This window comes from Cucumis melo, chromosome 12, assembly GCF_025177605.1.
Source record: "Cucumis melo cultivar AY chromosome 12, USDA_Cmelo_AY_1.0, whole genome shotgun sequence".
Lineage (NCBI taxonomy): Eukaryota > Viridiplantae > Streptophyta > Magnoliopsida > Cucurbitales > Cucurbitaceae > Cucumis > Cucumis melo.
Genome location: NC_066868.1, coordinates 17,551,348 through 17,573,699, shown reverse-complemented (window position 1 = coordinate 17,573,699; position 22,352 = coordinate 17,551,348). Strand labels below are relative to the sequence as shown.

Sequence of the window (22,352 nt, the reverse complement as noted above, 5' to 3'; positions counted from 1 at the left end):
TAAAAATTAAATCCAAAATAAAATTAAGGAGTAAAGAAAATTGGAGTAAAATGAAATAAGCAAAATTTCATGACTATCATTAATAGGTATTAGTAGATACCGATAAACTTCAATTAGTGTTATTATCAAAATCTATCATCGATGAAATCTATGATTTTGTTATATTTTGTAAATATTTTCAACAGTTTTGATATTTACAGTAATTTTTAAAAAAAAAACAAAGTCAATAATTAAAAAAGTAAAATTTTAAACTGTCCTGATCAAATAAAAAATAAATATAAAATTTATGAGTAGTGAAATTGGTGGAGACCTAAAAACAAACCTCGTAGTATTTACGGCTTATGAATAATTTTATAAAATACAAAAAGGTGATTCTAAGCATTTTAATATATATTAATGTATATATTACTCTCAAACACCGTTCCTTAATAGTGTTAATAGTTATTTAAGAAAAATGTGTACATTATCCGACTTTTTTAGATATCTTTTTCAATCGAAATATTATTTTATCATTTTATGTTTTAAAACATAAAACAGCACTCTAACATTATATTAACAAAAAGATCCAAAAATAATAATAATAAAGAAATATTATCAAAATCACTTAGAAGAAGAGGATACGGATTGGGTAAACGCAACGCAAAAGCAAGGAGTAAATTTTTGTAATCAAGATGAATTACTCCCCATTTACTCTTTTTAATATTGATAACCCATGAAAAAGAAGAAGAAGAAGAAGAAGAAGAAGATACAAATATTAAAACTAATTACATAAATCAAAACCCTAACCCCAAATCTCCGCTTCCCAATCCATCGCCACTGACCGATTTTCAGCCATGTGAAACGACGGCAGACAATGGTTGTTTCCGGCGGCAAGCTGAATCGACGACGTTTCCGGCCATTGGATGCTTTCGGCTATGTCTATTGATGGAGTTACACAGTGACGATCTTCAATTTTCTCTAATCTCTCCACCACGTTTGCTCTCAATTCCACCAATGATGAACGAAATCGCTTCAACTCGTCGATTTTCATACTTTCCAGCGGCTCATCCCACCAAAATCGCTCGCTGTTCCTCGATCTCTCCGCCGCACGCCTCTTCTCGATTTCAAACTCTGCTTCCGCTTTAGACAAATCGCGATTCAACTCCGCAATGGGGAGATAGGCCTCCGCCGGCTTGGGCGGAACAGTATTGTTTCCGGTGAGAAAGCGGTCGAGGAGAGCGTCGACATCGGGATGGCCGAATGTATAGATTTTTCCACGAGAAGAGAAGACGAGGACGGCGATCTCAGCGCCGCAGAGAATGGAAAGTTCGGCGGCCTTGTTGAAAAGTCCGGCGCGGCGTTTAGAGAAAGTAACCTGCTGTGTACTCTTTTTGTCGAGCTTTTTGATCTCAATCTTTCGACGCCCTAAAGATTTCTTCATCGTTAGGAAAGGTTCTGCAATTTGAAAGAGAGAGTTGAGCGTTGAACTTGAGAGAGTGAGTGGACCGTTAAATTGAGAGATGGAGTGAAGATGAAGTGTTGTATCCGGCTGGCGATCCCACCAGTTTTTATATGCCCCCAAAAGGCAACCTTCATTTAATTAATTATTATATAAATGGATTTTTTTACCCCTTTTTTTCAAAAATTAAAAAAAAAAAAAACAAAATATATATATATACACACATATTTACACACAAACGAAAAAAAGAAAGACGAATTCAAAAATTAGTTCTCTATCATTGACTATAAAATTTATCCTATCACAGTGATACACACGTGTAGACTACTATTAATAGATACCGATATAATAGTATGGCTTTCTATCACTAATTGATATACCTATATACATATTTTCCTAGTTATCTTCTTATATAATGCTTTTTCTTTGTTTTATCCTTTTTTTTTTTAGTAATTTGATACCATGATTGATATATGAAAAGTGGTTTCATGATAGATCTATCACTATGTTAACTCCTTGACTAACAATTTATTCACAAAGCAAACATGAAGAATCTAGAAGTTTCTTGGTAAGATCTTTTTTCTTTTTCATTTTTTGTTTGGTTTTAGATATATTAATTAAATTGATATATGAACGATAGATATCGTTAACAATCTGTAATAGAACTATCACTATTTATCTTTGGTATATAATGTTGATTTCTTTTTCTATGTTAATTTACTAGGTTCATCCAACTGATCAACATTGAATATACAATGTAATGGCTAGAACAATTCACGGTGAAGTTGAACTTGGAATCTTATAGTTCTCAAGTATGGAATTTCCATAAAATTCTTTGTTTTTGCTGTCAACATATATGAGTTGCGTTCTATCAATTGGAGTTCATTTAAATTGAAGAGTTGTAGATGATAGTGTTATAGTGTTACCACGACCTATTTTGAAACGTCCGGTAAGAAGACCTAAAAAACTAAGGATTCCATTGATTGATGAAGTTAAAGGTAGCTCATCAAGATGTAGTAGTTGTCATGGCAAAGGTTCACGTCCTTGGGGGTGGCGCATAGCTTTTGGGTAATAATTATGAATATCCCCTTCTTCTCTTTTTGGCTTGTCTTAGCTTGTTTTGGCTTCAAATTAGCCAATTTTCATTATGTTAGACTCGTTGAGATGTCTAGATCATTATTTCCTATAAAACGGTGAATTTAATGAATAAGTTGTGAAATATTGGGAGTGTTGAGCTATAAAAAGTAAGTCAAATATAGTCTTAACAAAAGTTTACACAAAGGCATGCTGTCAAAGTCAGAGGCATAGAGCTAAACTCGACCTTAGAAAACTTCGTTGTATCTAGAAGCTTAAGGGAAAAGGTGACCATGAGGTGACTGAGATAAATAAGATGTTATCTCAAACCTCTTAGGTTGGATTGCAGACCCAATGGTGGGTGGATTCATTGTTTCCACTGAGGTTCAACCAGTTCTCGTTGCCTTTGTTGAAAGAGAAGCAATTTCATGCTTGATTAATGGATTGACCTAAAGAAAGGCATATTTCTACACTTTGCTTTACATGATTGGAATAGGATAAAGAGAAATAAATAAGCCTTGGGACTGGCTCATCTACAAGCGACAACTAACACAGATACTTAAATATATATTGCAAACTGATTTTTGAAGAATGTCACACGCTCTCCCAGAGCCCCTCTCACTCAACCTGGCCCCAAAAGAGAGTGTGAAGGCTAACAATTAGCATTGCCAAAACTTGACAACACTCACCATCCAACTAAACTAACTAACATAATAACCTTCGAAGTAACTGTGCATGATAACTAAACCATCACAAGCTAAATGCTTAAATACTTATAAACTACCTAGCACAGATATACAGTAGAAACATACACTACAAAAAAATCATTTTTTCACCCCATGCCGCTTGGCCGTGCACTGGCCATGGTTTTTGCATGTCAAATATCCTGAAAAATAACCTTTTTTACTTTTTACGTGCAATACAACCTTTGTGTTCTGATGCTCAGTCCACACTCAAACTTGCCCCGATTACCTTGTTTCCTCTCCAAGATCTAATCTCAACTTTAGAGTTTAATAACTAGAACTTAAATCAAGAAACTTCCTTTTACAAACTTGCTTAGAAATGTCTTAACTAGGATACCTCAAACGTTTCACTCTAGATTATAAGAAATGCATTCTATAGCCTCTGGAAAGTGAATACTGCTCATATTTCCTTTAAATATGACCTTTTGTCCTTTCCTCAATCAGTTGGATGTCTTCCTAGCACCTTCTTAATCCAGCAGCCCTTTTCAATAAATTAGACTCAAAATAGAAACTTTTATGACTGGTTTGAGAGAAAACGCACAAGTAGAATGAAAGCTCTAGTCGTTTGAAATTTACCTATTTGTAGGAACCCTTGCATGCCTTCTAATTGACACATCTTACTTGTATGGCTAACCTCTTGACACCCTCTACTTGCATGGCTAACCTCTTAGCACCTCCTACTTGCCATTTTACACCACCTACTAATCTCTTAATACCTCTTACTAACCTCTTCTTGCCTCACATGCTTACCTTGGTCGCCTAGAAACAAATCACAACGTCTAGCATACCTTGCTTGGCTGCATACCCTTCTCCTTAGAGGTTATCTTGACAAGTCTTGGCCGCCTAGCACCTAATACTTTAGAGGTTCTCTTGATATGTCTTTTCTTGCTTAGTTCCAATCAAAACGCCTAGACACCACTCTCTTAAGAGGTTTCCAAGCCCCTTTGGCCGTCTATTGTCATGCAAAATGCCTAACATACCTATGGCCACATAACCTTGTCCTTATAGAGACAACCTTTGCCACCTATCTAAATGCCTAGCACTCCTTGATGGCCGCCTAGCAGTAATACTTAGTCAATTTTCTTCGTTATTTTCTTATTCAAAGCTACCATGTCACCTTAACCATGACACTAAAGCAATGACATACCAATCGTAACACTTAACACTCACCAAACATTAGTAATATTTATCCAATTTTCCTTGCAACACCAATCTTAAACTATTTTTCTCTAACTAAACTCGACTTCTATTCACCTCTTGAGATCCTTAGAAGAATTATGGATTCTTGCGTTCAGGGTTTACAGTACGATCCTATAATCATCGTAGGTCTCTATCAGAAAAATTCTAATTGTATGATCTCTCTCAATATTACTTATAAATGGAAGAGGTAAGCTCATTGATCTTCATGATCATCGAGAAGATACATCATTGTCAGGTTCTTCATTTTATACTTTCAAAGAGCCATAAACTCTAAAATTGTGTGCTAAGGAAATAGTTGTTCATAATTGACAAAGGATGTATAGACTCTCAGGAAGGGAGGAGGTTTTGTACTGGTCCCTATCTACACACCCACTCAAATCCCTAAAGAGTAGTGAATAGAAAGTTGATGTATGCACTACTCCATTCCTCTTCCTTCCTAAAGAATAGAAGTTTAGTTTCAAAATAATTCATTTCGCATACTTTGGTGTACTTAATACTTATCACATCTCAAGGTCATCTTCCCATACATGTTATTTTGTTGCCACAATATCTGGGAGCCGTTCATTTTCAATATCCAATAAATTCTCCCTCATCATTTAATTTCTTTCCAAGGTCACAATATATAATATATATTTTTTAACTTTGGAAAACCTAATAATTTGTACATAGAAAATAAATAATAAATTACATAAATCCCACTAAGAAACTTGAGGTAAAGCACTCTTTCACACACACACCAATATTTATCAAATTCTAACTCTTAGAAGTTGAGATCAAACATCTTCTTCACCTCCCATGCATATATAGTAGTCCAAATTCTTCAACTATACTCCATAATACATCATTAACTTTCATATAATATAATTCAAATATTCCCCACTCAATAAACGTCAATAAACCAATAGAAAATCAAGTTTCTTTTTTGAGAAATAGGAAAAGAAAAACAGCACATAATTATATTAAACTAGTACTTGTCCCACAAAGCAGAGATCATAAATTAATATTGCCCCCACCACTCTTCCATAGTAACTTTTTTCATGTGATCTCTATTCTTGGCTCTTCTCTTCTGCTACCTCAACTGGTTTCTCTTCTTCAACTACTTTCTCTTCCTCCACCGGGGGTTCGGCCTCGACCTCGGCTGCTGGACGCTCCTCAGCCTTTGCAGGCTCTTCGTCTTCGGCCACCGCTTCTTCTTTTTCTACTGTTTCGGTTGTCACTACTGTTTCTTCCTTCTTTTCTTGATCCTCTTCAACTTTGGATTCCTCTACAGGGTTCGCGGACTCCACGGGAGCCTCCGTTGATTCGTCTGTCTGCAGGGGTGAAACCATAACGTACATAATTTTACTGAGAAGAACCAAATTATTTTCTACTTACTCTAACTTTTCATATCTATCATCTCTTTTTCAATTCTCTATAACTTTTAACAAAGAAACTTTTAGGCTTTATTCCTTTTCATTTCTTCTCGACTCTACCTGATCTGGCTCTGGAGCTTCAGGTTTGGGTTCTTCTAAGTTGGTTGGCTCAACCTCTGGATCTGCCTCGATCACGGGCTGTTCTTCGGGGGATTTTTCCTCAACCTTCACCACCTCCACTGTCTCTGGCAAAGGTGCAGCTGGTTCAACCTACAAAATCCGATGTGTTGCACTGTATAGTCAATATGAACGTACTCAACTAACATAAAAATATTTATCATGATCGTAAAATATTCGAATGAACCTCAAGAGAAAGAAAAAAGGAATTCTTGAATTGCACGTGCCATGGAGAAAAAGAAGATGGCATTGACATTGAAGATCAATATATGATACACAGGAACAAAGCGAAGTTGATGGCAAATTATCCCAAAATAATAATAATAATAATAATAATAATAATAATAATAATAATAATAATAATAATAATAATAATAATAATAAAGAAGAACGTTAAAAGAAAAAATTTCAATTAGAAGGGAAAAAAAAAAGTGTTAAATTAAAGCATAAAACTTAAAGTTGTGGTTGTGATATGAAGACTACTCCAAGAAGCCTCAGATCAATTAGATGTGTCAACACATAACAAGACCCCGTGGTATGTAGTGGGAATTAAAGCTTGCGATGGACGATCTGATTATGTTTTGGTTGGTTAAAGCAAAAATTGATGAAGTGTTTTTTGAAGAGAGAGGAAAAAAGGGTTACCTCAGTGGCCATTGGAGAGGATGTTAACTCAGAGAAGAAAGGAATTAGGAAAAATTAGTTGTTTAAAGAAATAATAATGAGGAAATTAAAGAGATATAGAGATGATGAAGAAAATAAGAGTGTGAGAAAGGGTATTTATAGAGTAGATATCAGAGAGAGAGTGAAGAATGGGGGAAATATAATTTTAAAAGAAAAAAAAAAAAAGAAGAAGAAGAAGAAAAGAAGAAGAAGAAGAAGAAGAAGAAGAGAATCTTATGCAAAATAGGACACCTCAATTGAGTGCCACAAGTGTAAGGACATCAGTCCTTGTCCAGTTGTAAGTGTTTTGCCTTTTATCAATTATTAATGGGTTGGGTAAAGACTATATATTAAAAATATTATAAAGTTTTTAATGAAATTATAAAAATGAAAGGAGATTGAGTATATCATATCTTTTTCTTTTTTTTTTCTTTTGAGTTGTTGATTTGAGCAGATCAGTATTCCATGATTCACAATTAAATTCCTTTTCTTATACCATACATCATCCACCCAACCCCTTTTGGGTTTTCTCTCTCTTCTTTTCTCCTTTTCACTTAAAATTAAATTAGCAAAGTTTTTTTGAAAATTAAAAAAAAAAAAAAAAAAAAAAAAATTGGATGAAACTATTTATACTCCATCACACCAAAATTATTAAAACATAAAATTTATTAGTGTATATTTAATCAAATGTTATATTTTTTATAATTTTTTAATTTAAAATTTAATTAAACAAATAGTGACATTTTATTATATTTTAATTATTTCGATTCTTTTGGCTATATTTAAAAACATGGCTCCGTTTTAGTATTTAGGCTAAATTACAAAAAATATATATATATTTCTAAAATTTGATAGAAGTTGCAGTTATACTCTCGAATTTCCAATAATAATAATTGAATCCCTAAACTTCTAAAATTGTTAAAATTGAACCATTAATTAATTAAGTTTATAACAATTATAAAAATTAATGTTACATATGATCAAAATTATATAATCAATACCATTTATATAATTATATAAATTTGAGGATCCAATTTTAAAATTTAGATAAATTTGAGAGTCTAATTTAATTTTAAAAATATGTTTGATATAATTTTAACTACCATACCACCATACATAAGGTCCGGAGATGTGATTTAGTTGCAATTTGTCTTAATTTTTATATTTTCAATAAATTTCAAATTTTAATTTATCAAAATCAATTTAACTCAAATGGATTGGATAATGACACTGATTTATGTCAATTTGAGAATACATTAATTTTTAAAAGAAACTATAAGAATTGCTAATGAGATCATAAAAAAATTAAAAAAAAAAAAAAGATTAAGAAAATCACTTAATTTAAATAAATAGACTAAAATTTTAATTTTTTAAAAATATATCAGCATTTTTATATTTTTCAATAATAAAAGACTATTTTAATTTTTAAACTACTGTGTGAAGTAGGAGAATGGTTGACTTGTAAGCTTCATATTTTGATAATACATATTTTCATTTTTTTTTTTTTTTTTTTTTGCATTTGCTTTACAGCTCTTTGAATTGCCATATTATACTTTTCTTACTATATACTGATTTTGTAATTCCCTCATTAGAATTAGATACCAACTTATTACTTTTTTTTTCTTACATTTATTAGTAATATTATCGATAAACATGGATGAAAGTTTAGTTATGTCTATCGGTGTTTATCGTCGATAGATTCTAAAAATTTTATTACATTTGTAAATATTGTAATCACGTAAAATGTCTTTAATACTAGTTTATCATTATAAATTTCAAAATCTTACGAGAGTTGGATATTTATAGTGTAGATTGAAGAAAGGGAAAAAAAAAATAAAAGTAAACCTTTCTATCAAGAAATTGAAGCATGCAAAATATGAATTTAATTGTGTAGATTAAATTTTGATTAAAAATTGCCAATGGAATTAAAAATCATGATATTAGATGATATTAAATTTGTGTGTATATATATATATATGTATATATGAAAGTTAAATTTGTATTTTTTTTAAATTTAAATGAGTTATATTATTTTGGTCGAGTTATCCCACAATTAACTTGAATCTTACGGATATTTTAATTTTGTATTTATTTGATTTTGTTTTGTATTTTAGAGAAAGTTACTAAATTACTAGCTTATATATAGCAATTCTTTTTTTTCTTTAGTAATAGAGTAGTCTCACTTCAAATGGAAGATTTATCTTCTTTCTTTCTCTTCTTTTAACAGTGAGTTGAATTGAGTTAAGAGTAAGTATCGAAGAGTTTTACTTACTTGGAGAAGTTCAAGGTTGTGGTTATATAATTAAAATTAATCGTTGTATACCTGCTGAGACAATCTTTATAGTTTGTTTGCAGTTCATATATATGCATATAAAACGAATAATTGTGTTTAGAACAATATTTATCAAAAACGCGCTTCGACTATCTATTGGCATCTTTACAATATGTTAAGATTCTTAGTTATTTCAGTTCATGAGGGTTTTGTTATATTATTTGGTTTAATATTTAGTTTGAATATTATTATGGTATACTATGTTTGTACTATCTTTAATTTGATGTGTAATTAATGTAGTAGGTAGTGCATTAAATTGCCATATATCAATTACCTCAGGTAATGACTCAATCATATACATAATTTGATATGTTTGATTTTTATTTAGACATAGGAGATACGTATTCTCCATACTCTCCTCAATAATCAACTACTTAATAAAACTAATAAATAAACAAATATATATATATATATATATATATATATATATAGCTAAATTTTCATAAATATAACAAATTATTAAAATATTTATGATCGTGTATAATAAAGTTTATAAAGTTAGCCTCTTTTAAATATACTAGGTTTGTCCCTTCATCTTTTTTCTCTTCTCCGTTCTAATATTTTCCGATCGTCTTTCTTTCTTTCCTCTTCTTTTTTTTATTTTTTTTTTCTTTTTTTTACATCGTGTATAAGGAATCTTCATCGTTTAGATTAAAGAAAACAAATCTAAACGAAAAAAATAAACAATCATGTACCAAAAGAATTAAAAGAAAATCATTTAGCCAAATTAAACGATGGTGTAGTAAAAGAATTTAGAAAATTTTCGTTTAAGTAAACGATGTCTACCAAATCTTTTTAAAAAAATCGTTTAGATACGATTTGGAATAGTCAAATCTGAACAATCAAATTTAAATGATCATGTAACCAAAATAAACTATAATTGAAAAAATAAATTGTTTAAATTTGGCTATACAAGTCTAATCAAATATATGTTGTTGACGGCTTGGTTGATGGGAGGGGATTTTGAAATTGTTTTATTTTACGGTTTTATTATATTTTTTTTTAAAAAAATCGTATATTTAATTTGAATTGATTTTTCTAAAAAGAAAGAAAGGAAAAAGGATTGGATGTAGAAGTTGATTTAGAAAGAATTGTTTGAAGGAATAAGTGTGTGTGTGTGTGTGTGTATTTCAAAGTAGGAAAGAGAAAAACTGTAATACTATGTGGAGTTGTTTCCGCCATTCCATTGAGATTTCATGACAAATCTAACAACATGGGGCCCACACATGTAGGGTGTCTGCCAGATCGGATTCTCGTGAGATGGGACCCAATCTCCCGCCCTCCCTTCTACTTTTTGCCACGTCAGATCTCCGTCATCCCCTTCATTATTATTTATACGCTTAAAATGAAATTAATTAATTAATTAATTAATTAATTAATTAATTAATTAGTCGATAGAAAATGGATTAAACCAACTTAATGATATTAATTAATTAAATAAAATTTGGTTTGTTTAGTCAAAAATGATAATGAAACTTAATGGATTCATTAATTCTTACATAATTCAACACAAACATTTCATTTTTCTTTTTCAGTTTCAATTTGCCCACTTCTGTTCTTGCCAAATCTCATTTATAAAATCTATTTCCACTTTTTAATTTTGTCTATTTCATCTTCAGTTCTTTTAAAAAATTTGTAAGTTGAGTCTCTTGATTTTTGTGTGTAATTTGGCTTTCATTTCATTTTAATTTTAATTTCTATGCTTTAATTTTTGTGTAAGAACAGGCACTATGTGGATAAATTTGTTAGTTAAAATAATCTCAGTTTAATGGGGTAGTGTTGTTTAGATTAGGCGAGAAAATTCAAAAGAAAAAGAAATCGTATTTTTGTTTTAAAGAAAGTAATATCATATTATTATTTGAAATTTGTAAAGCATAAAACATAAAAACATAACAAAAAATTATTTGGAAAGCGGTTTTAGAAATGAGAATATTCAAAAATGGGGAGGACGGTGAAAACAACTGGGGGGCCCCACGGGAATCAAATCTTGTTTCAGCCAATAAACGAGTGCCACGTTTCTTACTTTCTGGAAAAGCATGGGCCCACCCACCCCAGTGGATCCCATAGGCTTTATTCGGTGCCACGTCATTCAAATTATTTACAAAGGTCTTTTGTTATTTCAATATTTACAATCTACAGTACTTCCCAAATCCCACCTCTTCTTGTGTTTAGTCTCTCTATGTTTGGTGTTACTATTAGTATTATAATAATTCTTTCTCACCTTCACCTTCACCTTCACCTTCACCTTCATTTCTCCTTTATTCCTTTATTGCACCTTTCCTCTCGCTAACCTCTAAATATTTTTAAATAAAAAAAATTTCGCTAAGTACCAGAATTCAAACAAATATACTTTTCTCCTCGTTATGTCAAAAAGTTATTTAAATATTATGTGACTTTGAACGAGACTAACATGCTAGTACTATTAGAATATGTAGATTTTAACACATGTGATAGCATTCTAAATGTACTATTTTCCTTCTCTTAATTTTTAAGTTGTTGTTTGATGTAATGTGCTTGAATGATTATTTTACAAAAATCTAGTGTCAAGTAGTAGAATTGACTATAACGATCTTTTATGGATTATATTAAAACAATTAAAAGCTAAACAGAGCAATTTGAACTTCAAAAGAGTGAAAATGTTGAAAATGTCCTTGAAGGGACAACATAATAATAAATCTTAAACTTAATCTCTAAAAGATAATTTTTATCGAAGCTGATTAAACAATGGTAAAAGTTTTCCGGCAAGGAAAACATTACACGTCATATGTTTTGAAAAGTTAAATGTCAGTAGTTATCAAATTCTTTTTTAAAACATTAACAATCAACTTCCCTTATCTATTAACATTTTTTAGACATCAACATACTGCTATTTTTTAGAATGAAAAAATGACTGAGTTATTCTCTAGCATTTTCAATATTACTTTTGAAAGTATTAACCTATTTGAAAACTTAGGGAGTCTTTTTAAGAATAATAAAAACAATAAAATATTTTATATTTTACAGTAAAAGTTCACTAAAGACAAATAACTCAATATCCACAATTTTGTTATAATTGTTAAATATTTTGTCAAATCTTATCATATTCGATGACCCAAAAATTATTATTATTCTTCAATCAATTCCAATAAAAGTAATAAAAGTAAATTTTGAGGGACTAAATTTAAAGATTATTGGCACGGATAAAAGCAGACAAAGTTAAAAGTAGAAGACTGCTTCTTTTTTCTTGTTTGGAATGATTTTAGGAGTTAGTTAAGATAGGTAATGAGTGAAGGAGAAAAATAAGAAATGATATGTTTTCTAATTTGTTGAGAACTAAAAAGACTATTTTAAATTTTTATGAATTGGTAGCTATTTTTAAAAAATTTAAAAGTAAAAAAAGGCATCTTACAAGTATAAAGATCCAAATAAAATTTAAATAATTATCAACGGACTTATAAAATTGAAATGAAAATATATTATAAAAGGTTAAAAAAAAACTGATAAAATTAAGTTGGTTAAGATTTTTATATTGGAAAGTAATTGTTGTTTAGAGTAAATAATAACTTTCAAAAAAAAGCTATGAAAAGATTCCAGAAACGATAATTTAATAAATATGAATTTTTCATAAATGTGGAAACTGTGGGATGTGATTTTAACAAATCTATGTTGAAGCCACTTTTTTTAGTTAAGCCTTTGTGTTTTAGAAAAATACTGATATCACCTATTTTGTACAATTATTCTTCAAAACTGTTTTCCTTTTTTTTAATTTCAACAAATGAACTGTGAATTTTGGTCCCTATTAATTCATGCAAAATAAAATTTAGATATTATTCACACTTTTTCCATATAGCAATGAAATGATATGTTTTTTTTTTTTTTTTTTTTTTTAATTGAAGAACCAAATTGTAAAGATCAAACTGAAACAACAATCAACACCAAATTTGAAGTTTACAACCTGGTGAAAATATACTACCCTTGAATTATTGAAACAATTTGCAAATCGGTTGATTGATCAATTGTTTTAATTGTATAATCAAATTATTGACTTCAATAATAGATTAAAACATTTGAGTTTGAAGTCATATATTCTTTCCAACAAAGCTCCACAAAAAACTCAATCAAGTCTCTTCCTGGATGCAAATTTATTGTAACGATGAAAAGAAAGAATGGTTTTTACTAAAGGCATTATTCTGAAAGGCTAAATGAATCACCAGACAATTCTCCAACCATATTCTTTAAATCAATCTCAAACTTCAACGATTACATCAATGCATCCTTGTGACATAAAATGGATATGTTGACAGATTAGGATCCAAACATGTTTGGTTTAATAGATAACTGAAATTTAAAGCACAAGAATAAGTGATGTATAATGATGACCACACCATGTACCTATATAAACTATAATATATATTATATCCACATGACAGACTAGCTGGCACCATGAAATCAAAACTCGAGCAAGATGGAAGGAAGTTGCTTTCATGATTCGTTGTCCAAGTTGTGGTTGATTTCCAATAAGAAATTTCTTCTTTAGGAGTATCAAACTTTGGGATCATCAATCATGTTGCCTTTAATAACTTTAGAAGAAAAGTAAAAGCAACCGGAAGTTGATGATCTCAGGGGGGGGGCACTAAAACATTGTATGATGACCCCTCCCCTCTCTTCTTCTCCTTTAGAATTCCGACAAATGAAAGGCAATAAATGAAAAAACATAGGTTGGTCCACTGGAAAAAGCCTGCTTTTCTCAGGGAGAGTCATGGAGGGAATACTTGAATCAAGGATCAATCAGCCAGCATTTACTAAAAGGATTTAGCCACTGCTATCCATGGGAAGTTTCGCAGAACGAATCTTCTTTTTCGCTTTCTTTTGCGATGAATAATAAAGCTCCCAACAATGTGTTGTGGAAGTCATTTTATGGATATTGTCAAAAATTTTGAAAGGAGAAACGGTGAAATGATTTTTGTAGGTTCCAAGAAACATCTAATCAGGGATATAAACTGAACAAGATAGTCGTATAAGACCATAAATCCTTAGTCCTGAAGTACTTTTGTATGCACCCTAATAAGAAAAGGGAAAAGATTGTCATACTGGCTTGGTTTTCTTTCACAATATATCACCTCTATTTTGATTCACGTCTGAGAGAGGGCGTGTGTGTGTGAGAGAGACTTGTATTCGTTCCTAGAGATGTTCAACATCAATGCATTCCATCTTTAACGGTATCCTTTTATAAAAGTTGATTGTACATGACTTGGAAAGATCCAAATTGCTATTAATTGACTAAAAATAATTTACTGTTACAAAATCCATGTTCGATAAAAACAGATTTCTGCGTTTCACAACAATCCCAAAAAGGAGTACCTAGCTCGTAATAATCATAGAAAATATACTAGTAGAGGACCTGTGAGCCAGAAACCAATCAGCTGACAATCTTTCTCAAAACAGCTTCAGCACGATGCTCAAACTTGGGCAAGACCCATTCATGTTGCACTATGTCCAAGTTGTCTTTCTCGGCACTCAAACCCTGCCAAGAAAAATGCACACCATCAAGATCAGCAGTACAGAATAAAGATTTTGAATTATGATCAATTCAAGTGTTCATAAAGGTGACATCAATTAATTATGTTTCTTAACAACTAATCAATTATATTAATTCTTTGCAAAGAGATTTGCTATAGAAGGACAACAAAGATCATCGAGTAGTGTCTAGGTTTACTTCGAAAAACGGTCTAAATGACCACTAGCTAAAACCTTACAAATGATTGACCTACTAAAGAGGTTGGCAAATGGAATCAAAGAGGTTCGGATTTAAGGAATAAAGTGCTTCCTGAAACCCAGAGAATTAGCAGATGCATATAAAACCTCAAAAGTGAATTGATTAAAGTTAGAAATCAATTAGAACATTGTTGACAATTCACACATCCCAATGAAATCATATTTAGTTGATGTACCTGGATCAGTTGATGAAAGAAAAAGTATAATGATGTTTCAGATGGAGCTTCGTTATCACCAAGGATCATAAGTTGTATAACGAGGTCTCACATGAAACTCAGCTCAAATGGGCACAGGCAACTAGGAGTGCAAGAAATCAGATCACTTGAAAAGCCCGCTAAAACCGATCGAAACTCCCATCGGTTTGGATTTGGATCAGTTTGGTTGGCTATTTTGGTTTTATGTTATAAAACATCATTTTCGATCACATTCAGGTTTGACGAGGCCAGTTATAGGCCAAGCAGACGAACAACGAAGGCCAACAATGATATGTATAAACAAATTTGAATAATTATCAATCAGTACAGTTTGATGGGATTGTTCTCAGTTGGGTATACCCACTGACTTGGATTTGAGCCCTAAGAGGTACGTGCATTTTCTCTTGTTTAATGCACTACCAGGTTTATTTAGAAACAAAGGCCACCCAATAAGTTTCGTTGTTTTAACACCAAGCCAATTAAACAATCGGATAATTAGTTTGACCAGTTCATTTCTTCAGCCTGGGATGTTTGGCTCAATTTCTCAATATTTCATCTAATTTTTGGCAGTTTGAAGGTTGTTTTGGCACTCAAACCGAAGTGCTTAACCCCCCACAGCAGGTAATGTAGCAACAAACTAGCCTTAAACATAAAGTAAAGTAAGAGGAGAAAAAAGGGATCTACAGTATGCATTTTGAAAACACAGCACCAAAAAGTTTGCAAATAAATAATCAAACAAATAATAACAATACATAGAGGGGGAAAATCATTTTATCAAGTTTTCAACTCCAGTGCTTTCCACTGGTATCAATTCCAGCAATGAGCAATAGGGAAGGCACTAAGTTAGGTTAACTAAAAGCCTGTCCAGCCTATAGGCTACAGCCAGAACAGACAGATGTAGGGTCAATCACAAAGGATCCAATACGCAGGCAGGCCAAGGACCGCCTACACCTTCAGTTTGAGTTCAACTCTATAAAGTTTATTCACCCCCATTTGTAGAGGAGCAACTTACCATTTTAACCGTACTAAAAAAAGATACCATTTTAAGCTCAATTACGTTCCCTTCCTGCCCCAAAACTTATCTTTATCTTCCATTTAGGGGTGTTTGGTGGGAGTTATTTTTGGATAGTTGAGTTGAGTTGGTAATTATAGGAAAGAGTAATTAGGGGAGTTGATGCAAATAATGAGGTGAGAAATATAAGTTAATACAAATAACTAGGTGCCAAATGTGAGTTAACATGAATAATCTAGGTGCCAAACGTGAGTTAACATGAATAATGAGGTAATAAACCTCTTCATTTGTTGATGCACCCAATCAGTGAGTGAATTTTTTTACCCACCCAACTCAATTACATGTTGGTTGCCTACCCCCTTACTATCTCCTGCCATTCTCTCTTTGCCAGACGGCTCCATGATGAAATATTTTACCAATCTGAAATTGCTAGTATGCATACGACTGAAAATACAATTGGTGGTCCTACATTCTAGCATTCTAATTGTAGTCTAGTAATTGCCCGCATTGCTGAATTTTGGAAACATTCAAAATTTAACTTGAAGAAAACCAGGTTTTTCCATAACATACTACTTCGCTTAAAACTAGAAAACAATTGACCAAAATAGAAATTGGTCATCTCATATTCCAGTATATTATGCTGTAGTATTCTAACCCTTAATTTAAAGAAAACCAGGCTTCTTCAGAACAGACTGCTTTTCTAAAGTTCCAAACATATCAAATCCATGTCAAACTACGAAGCAATTGATTGAAGACTGCCACAAAACCAAGCACCACGAGGGTCAACAGGTGGGCACCAGGAAATGTTTTTAAAAGCCAATAGGATCAGTTCTTTGCCATGTAAGCGATTCATGTCACAAGGAGTTCAATAATGAAATTTTAAAGGCATGGTCCTGCTGTCTACAAAACTAAGATTTATATTCCTTAGTAACAATTTGAAGATAACAATGCCACAGGCTGCATGACTAATATGACGCCAAGACAACATGAGAGTGTTAGGATACCAAAACAAATGAGAAAATACCAAAGATACAGATATTGAATTATCAAAAATATTAATAGCCTTTTCCAAGAGGGCTATGTATCTCCCACAATTTATGAAGCATAGATACATGAGGGAAGGCATGTAATCCGTATCTGATATGTATTTGATAAAGATTCATCTAGATATGTCTTGGATACGTGTTTTAGCAACATGTTTTTTTTAAAAAACTTTAGATACAAGTGTCTTGTAAAAAGATACGCCAACTGGCACATTTCTATATTTTTTTAAGGTTAAATCAAAGGAGGAAACCATCAAAAAGATGGAGGAAGTCTATCTCACTATCGGAAACTCATGGGAAATAGTGTTGCACAGTCGCCGGAGGAGCGGATGAATAGCAACGTGATGCATATCACCGAAGGAGTGTGGAGAAGATTGATGAAGAAAAAAGTTTGCAGCGCAGCTAAACATTACACAATGAAGATGAAGACCAAGAAACAGGAAGAACATAAATAAAAGGGCAATTTTGGTATTTCCTTAAAAAATAACCCTAACGGGCACTGCTACTCTATTGGGGCTAATGGGCCAAACAACGCAAAATTTCCAATTTTATTCGTTATTATTTTTTTAATATTAAATTAATTGATTTCAAACTTTCAGACGACTTGTAATGCAGTTCCCATTGATCGACGGGTAGAATCCTTTGCAGACGACTAGAATAGGCGATAGGGTATAGTAAGTGCCAGAGAGTAGCCTTGGTACCACGATCTACCAAGATTAAGCCCTTCGTCGCCCAATTTAAAAAAGAAAAAATCAAACTTTCAATTTTTATTTTAGATTTAGGGTTTAGGGTTAGTTTACATAAAAGCTTATCGACTTATTCACACTAGACTAGGTATTTCCTATATTGCCAGTGTTGTTAGTCAATTTATGCAGGCACCCAACAAAGAACATACGAGAGCTATGAATCGGATTCTGAGATATTTGAAAAGGTCTCCAGGTAAAGGTCTGATGTTCAGGAAAACTGACTGAAAATACATTGGGGCTTATATCGTCTTCGATCGAGCAGTATCAGTTACTGACAGAAAATTTATCTCTGGGAATTGTACCTTTGGTGTGGGTAACATAGTTACTAAGAGAAGTAAGAAGCAAAGTGTTACTGTTAGACGCATTGCTGAAGCTGAATACCTCGGCTATGAGTTTGAGAATCTAAGAAGAAATCTGGTTGAAGAAAATTGTCTGATCTTCACCAAGACAATGTTTTACCTATGAAGCTCTATTGTGATAATAAAGCCGCTATAAGCATAGTCTATAATCCTATACACCACAATAGAGCAAAAAATGTGGACATTGACACGTTTTATAAAAGAGAAATTGGACAATGACAGTATTTGTAACATATATTCCATCTTGTCAACAATTGCTAATGTCCTCCTCAAAGGGTTACTCAGGCCAAGTTTTAACTCATCTGTTAGCAAATTGGGTCTGATTGACATCTACGCCCCAACCTGAGAGGAATTGTTGGAAACAAAGGGCTTTGTTTATAGTTTATAGCCTAAGTTTATTTCCTTTATTTGCATTAGTGCTTGCTAGAGCCTATAAAGTTGTCTTATTTTGTAGCTTTCATTGTGTGTGAAAATAATAAAAGAGACTCCATGTCGTAGTTTTTTCTCCCTACTCTAGGGTTTTCCACGTAGACCTTGTGTTCTCTTTTCATACCTTTCCCCAGCCACTCTCCTACTCTTTATAGGAAAATAACCTAACCAACCTACTAACCAATTACTAATATGCCCTCAAAACCATACAACTATTCTCCTAGTTAACCTACTATTCCCTAACTAGGGGCCTTACAAATACCCCTTAGTACTCTCACAAAGAGCTTCTAAGGTTTTTGTTCACATCACAACCATAGGTACAAAAAAATTATAATCAGTGAAAAAACTAAAAGCCCCATTTCTGATCTTGAAACTGAAGCTAATGCACATCCCAAGGTCAGTGAGGCCTGAACCTCATTTATGACAACAATCTACTCCTAGTGAGCTAATGCAAGATTGAGCAGACTCAAAAATGCTATTCAACCTAAGTTATCAGTTATTACTGAAGTTGCAAATTCGACCAAAAGAGGATCATCAAAAATCAATGCAGACAATCAGGAACATAGAGGGCAGAACAAGTGCTAGGTATCAGACGTAAACAAACAGTCAATACTCATTTTGAATGATACAACACACATCCATCAACACTTTAAAGTGATATACAGACTCAACAAAGTCTATCCTTTTACAATAGATACTAAGAGCGAAAGTTTGAAACTTAACCACTAAAATATGTGCGACTTCTTCACAAGTTTAGTTTATTTCTCAGGCTGAAGAACAAAAAAACAAAATGAAATCCAGCCAGCCATGTTTCTTAGAAGATATTAAACAATGCGTCAAATCCAATCCATATAGAATCCATATAGACAAACATACATATGTACATGGCTGGATATATATATATATATATATATATATATATATATATATATATATATATATGCAGAAGATCAAAACTTTTCAACCATGTAAATTGATTCGAGCTCCGAATACAAACTTCCATGTATGGATCTATGCATAAGTTCATTTGAAGATAGAGAGAGAGTTAAAAATAATGAATATAAAACTCTAAACAGTTTTGTTTCACAGCCTGCAAATTAAGATAGAAGTTCAAAATACCATGCAGTTAAGACGAACAATATTTACCTTTGTTGGGTCCATGCCAAAACCAGACATTTGCATCATTCTCTGTGTATCATCCATTGCTGCACCAAGAATTGTTTTCTCATAAGTCACAGTATAAGAGCTGGAACTTTCAAAATGCTGCTTATTGAGAAAAATATTCCATATATATATATAAAACAGTTAAAATAAATGCAATCGTTACACAGAAGGACTAACCATTTTCTTCTCCCAGAATGAGACTGAATAAACCTCTTAATCCAAACAGATTTAGAAAGTACCTGGCACATGTAATCCAAAACTATTAGCGATAATCATCCAACCAAAAATTTTAACCCCCTACCCCCACCAAAAAAAGAACCTTCAGAAGGCATTAACACATGCACCAGAATATTTAAGTACAGATATTGGAAAATACCATGAACGGCTACTGACATAGCTGACATCCACAGTACTCAAGTCGATTCCATTCTGTAACATCGACCGGAACCTCTGAGTCAGAGGAAAGGGTATTTTTGCTATGATAGGGAGAGAATATACCATTAGTTGCAACCAAAATGGAGGTTGAAAAAAAAGGTGATACTTGAAACAGGTAAAAAAAACAGCTTTAAATGCACAAGGTTAATATACCTGAGGTTAACTTTTTCTACCAGTGATAACCAACAGGATTATCAAAAAAGGAAAGAAGAAAATGGCCGAGAGAGAAACAGCAAAGACATAGTAAATAATTTTATAAAGTGTCAGCACATAGTCATACCATTTAACACCTAAAAAGTATAGAAATTATAAATCTAGATAACTTGGAGATTCACTCAACCAAAAAGGTCATCCTTAGGCATTTAAAAGCATGAGTAGTATGAACAACACACCTGCTACAAATCCGGAGAAGAAAAAGTTGACCCACGCAAAAGTAAGAGTCTAGCAAAGAATAAAAGGATTAGTAAAAATGTAAATAATTGAACTCCTGGTGATATCAATGAAAAATAGAGTCATCAGACATGCAACTATAGTCACCTGAGGTATAATCATGGAGAGATTCTTCTTCATCATATCCATTGCCATATTTGGATCTGAAAACATCTGTGCTTGTGCATTTTGAGCCTGGCCTTTGGGAACATAGAGCAGCCCATTTTCCTGCCAATTGCATACGTGGAATATGAACAACTAGGTTATTAGATCGTTTCGTTTCTTTGTCCTCCTGTGCTACTTAGAACATCATAGTTACATCAAAATCATTCTAGAATAAAAGATATACAATCTAATTGCAACCATTCTCAGACATGTATTCCTAAAATTGGTAAAAAATACACAACATCCACAAGTCACCATGGTCAGGGATGAAATAAATCATACACGTTACAACCTATAAAACCTTACGGACAGTGCATAAATACTCTGCATGACGAACCCATAATGCTTCTCTAAGAACTTAGTGCTTGTATCCCATTGTAGAGTAAATAAGATTCCTATCTCAGAAACTGTAAGCCATTAAAGCTTACTCTGATACCATGAAATGAAAATTGAATAATTGAATCCAGTTTCAGAAATCAACAGAGAACTTACAAGCTCTGAAGAGGAGAAGCACTAACTAATTTTCAATAGATCAATCACGAATCAGAAAGACTAAGAGATGAACAACTTGACTAAACTGAGTTTAGAAAACTAACAGAAATAATAAAGAGCTCCCATAAGAGTTCCGACTGGACTTGATACCCAAACTGAATCCCGAGAGAGAAACTAAACCTTCTACACCTTATGCCATTAAAGAAGTACCATAGATATATATTCTAAAACGAATACTTAAAAAATGTTCAATAAAGCGAATTTGGCATGCCATAACAGACAAACACCACATAATGCATTTCTTTTTATATGAAATAACATCGCATACTACATTGGAAAAAAAGAGGGTGGAAAGAACCTCATTGCCGTAATAAACTCTGCGGGAACGAAAGGACTTGTGGGGAATAAAATTAGCAGCTGAACGTAAATTCCGAGCCCTAAGTACGATTTGCCTGAAAGCGAGAATTAAAAACTGGGTGAGGACCAAACAAGATGAAAGGTTCACGAACGATGAAGATTAGTAATCAAAATATACCCTTCTCGTACGACTTTGGCATCGGGGACTGGAGACGAGCGCATGAGCTTCGAGACGAAGTAGCGGAGAACTCCGATGAGGACCATGACAACGGAGAGCGGAATCAGCACCCAATCTCTGATGGCCGTGTCGAGCACTAGATCTTCCGCCATTACTGGATCGGACGGGCGAACTCCTCAAAGTGGAACTACGAAAGCGAAGAGGGATGGAGTGTTTTGTGATCAGTCCGTCGCGGAAGAGGAGAATTGAAACTCGTAGTTTTATGAGTGGTATTTGGGTAAGCAGTGATAATAGGGAAAAGCAACGAGTTACTAAATCTATTAACTACCATACCATCAACAACCATTTTAGTAATAATAATAATTAGGTATATTTCAAAGGCTATAAATGATTCTAGAACAATAGATTTGTTGACAGAGTATTATTGAATTTTGTTATATTTGCAACTATTTTCTATTAAATTTAAGGAGGTGTGAATTCTTAGTCTATAATGTAAGAAGTTAATTTATAAAATTAATGTGAATAGGGAGTGAAGTTCATGATTCGATACTTCCAAAATCTTTTGGCCAAATATACTCTTAATTTTTTTTAGAATAAGATTAAGTCCAATGGAGATGTC

The 22,352-nt window shown here is 32.6% G+C and overlaps 3 protein-coding genes across 4 annotated transcripts; all 3 read right to left on the bottom strand.

Annotated features, from left to right (window-relative positions):
• Window positions 1–624: 624 nt before the first annotated feature.
• LOC103498214 (agamous-like MADS-box protein AGL62) lies at window positions 625–1,544 on the bottom strand. The gene has a single exon (XM_008460732.3). It carries the CDS (start codon window positions 1,418–1,420, stop codon window positions 782–784), a length of 639 nt encoding a protein of 212 aa, XP_008458954.2. The 5' UTR covers window positions 1,421–1,544; the 3' UTR covers window positions 625–781.
• Window positions 1,545–5,028: 3,484 nt separating this feature from the next.
• Window positions 5,029–6,978, bottom strand: LOC103498212 (uncharacterized). 2 transcript variants are annotated; one of them, XM_008460731.3, is made up of 3 exons: window positions 6,627–6,978; window positions 5,928–6,077; window positions 5,029–5,765 (listed from the first exon to the last, which is right to left on the bottom strand). In XM_008460731.3, exons 1-3 carry the CDS (start codon window positions 6,636–6,638, stop codon window positions 5,502–5,504), a joined length of 426 nt encoding a protein of 141 aa, XP_008458953.1. In that variant the 5' UTR covers window positions 6,639–6,978; the 3' UTR covers window positions 5,029–5,501. The 2 variants fall into 2 exon arrangements, with proteins under 2 accessions (XP_008458953.1, XP_050936555.1); XM_051080598.1 differs by lacking the exon at window positions 6,627–6,978 and adding an exon at window positions 6,172–6,255.
• A 7,165-nt stretch (window positions 6,979–14,143) lies between these two features.
• Window positions 14,144–22,059, bottom strand: LOC103498211 (uncharacterized). Its single transcript, XM_008460730.3, has 8 exons — window positions 21,734–22,059; window positions 21,557–21,650; window positions 20,650–20,769; window positions 20,505–20,553; window positions 20,054–20,153; window positions 19,855–19,916; window positions 19,660–19,718; window positions 14,144–14,479 (listed from the first exon to the last, which is right to left on the bottom strand). Exons 1-8 carry the CDS (start codon window positions 21,883–21,885, stop codon window positions 14,375–14,377), a joined length of 741 nt encoding a protein of 246 aa, XP_008458952.1. The 5' UTR covers window positions 21,886–22,059; the 3' UTR covers window positions 14,144–14,374.
• Between the last annotated feature and the right edge of the window lie 293 nt (window positions 22,060–22,352).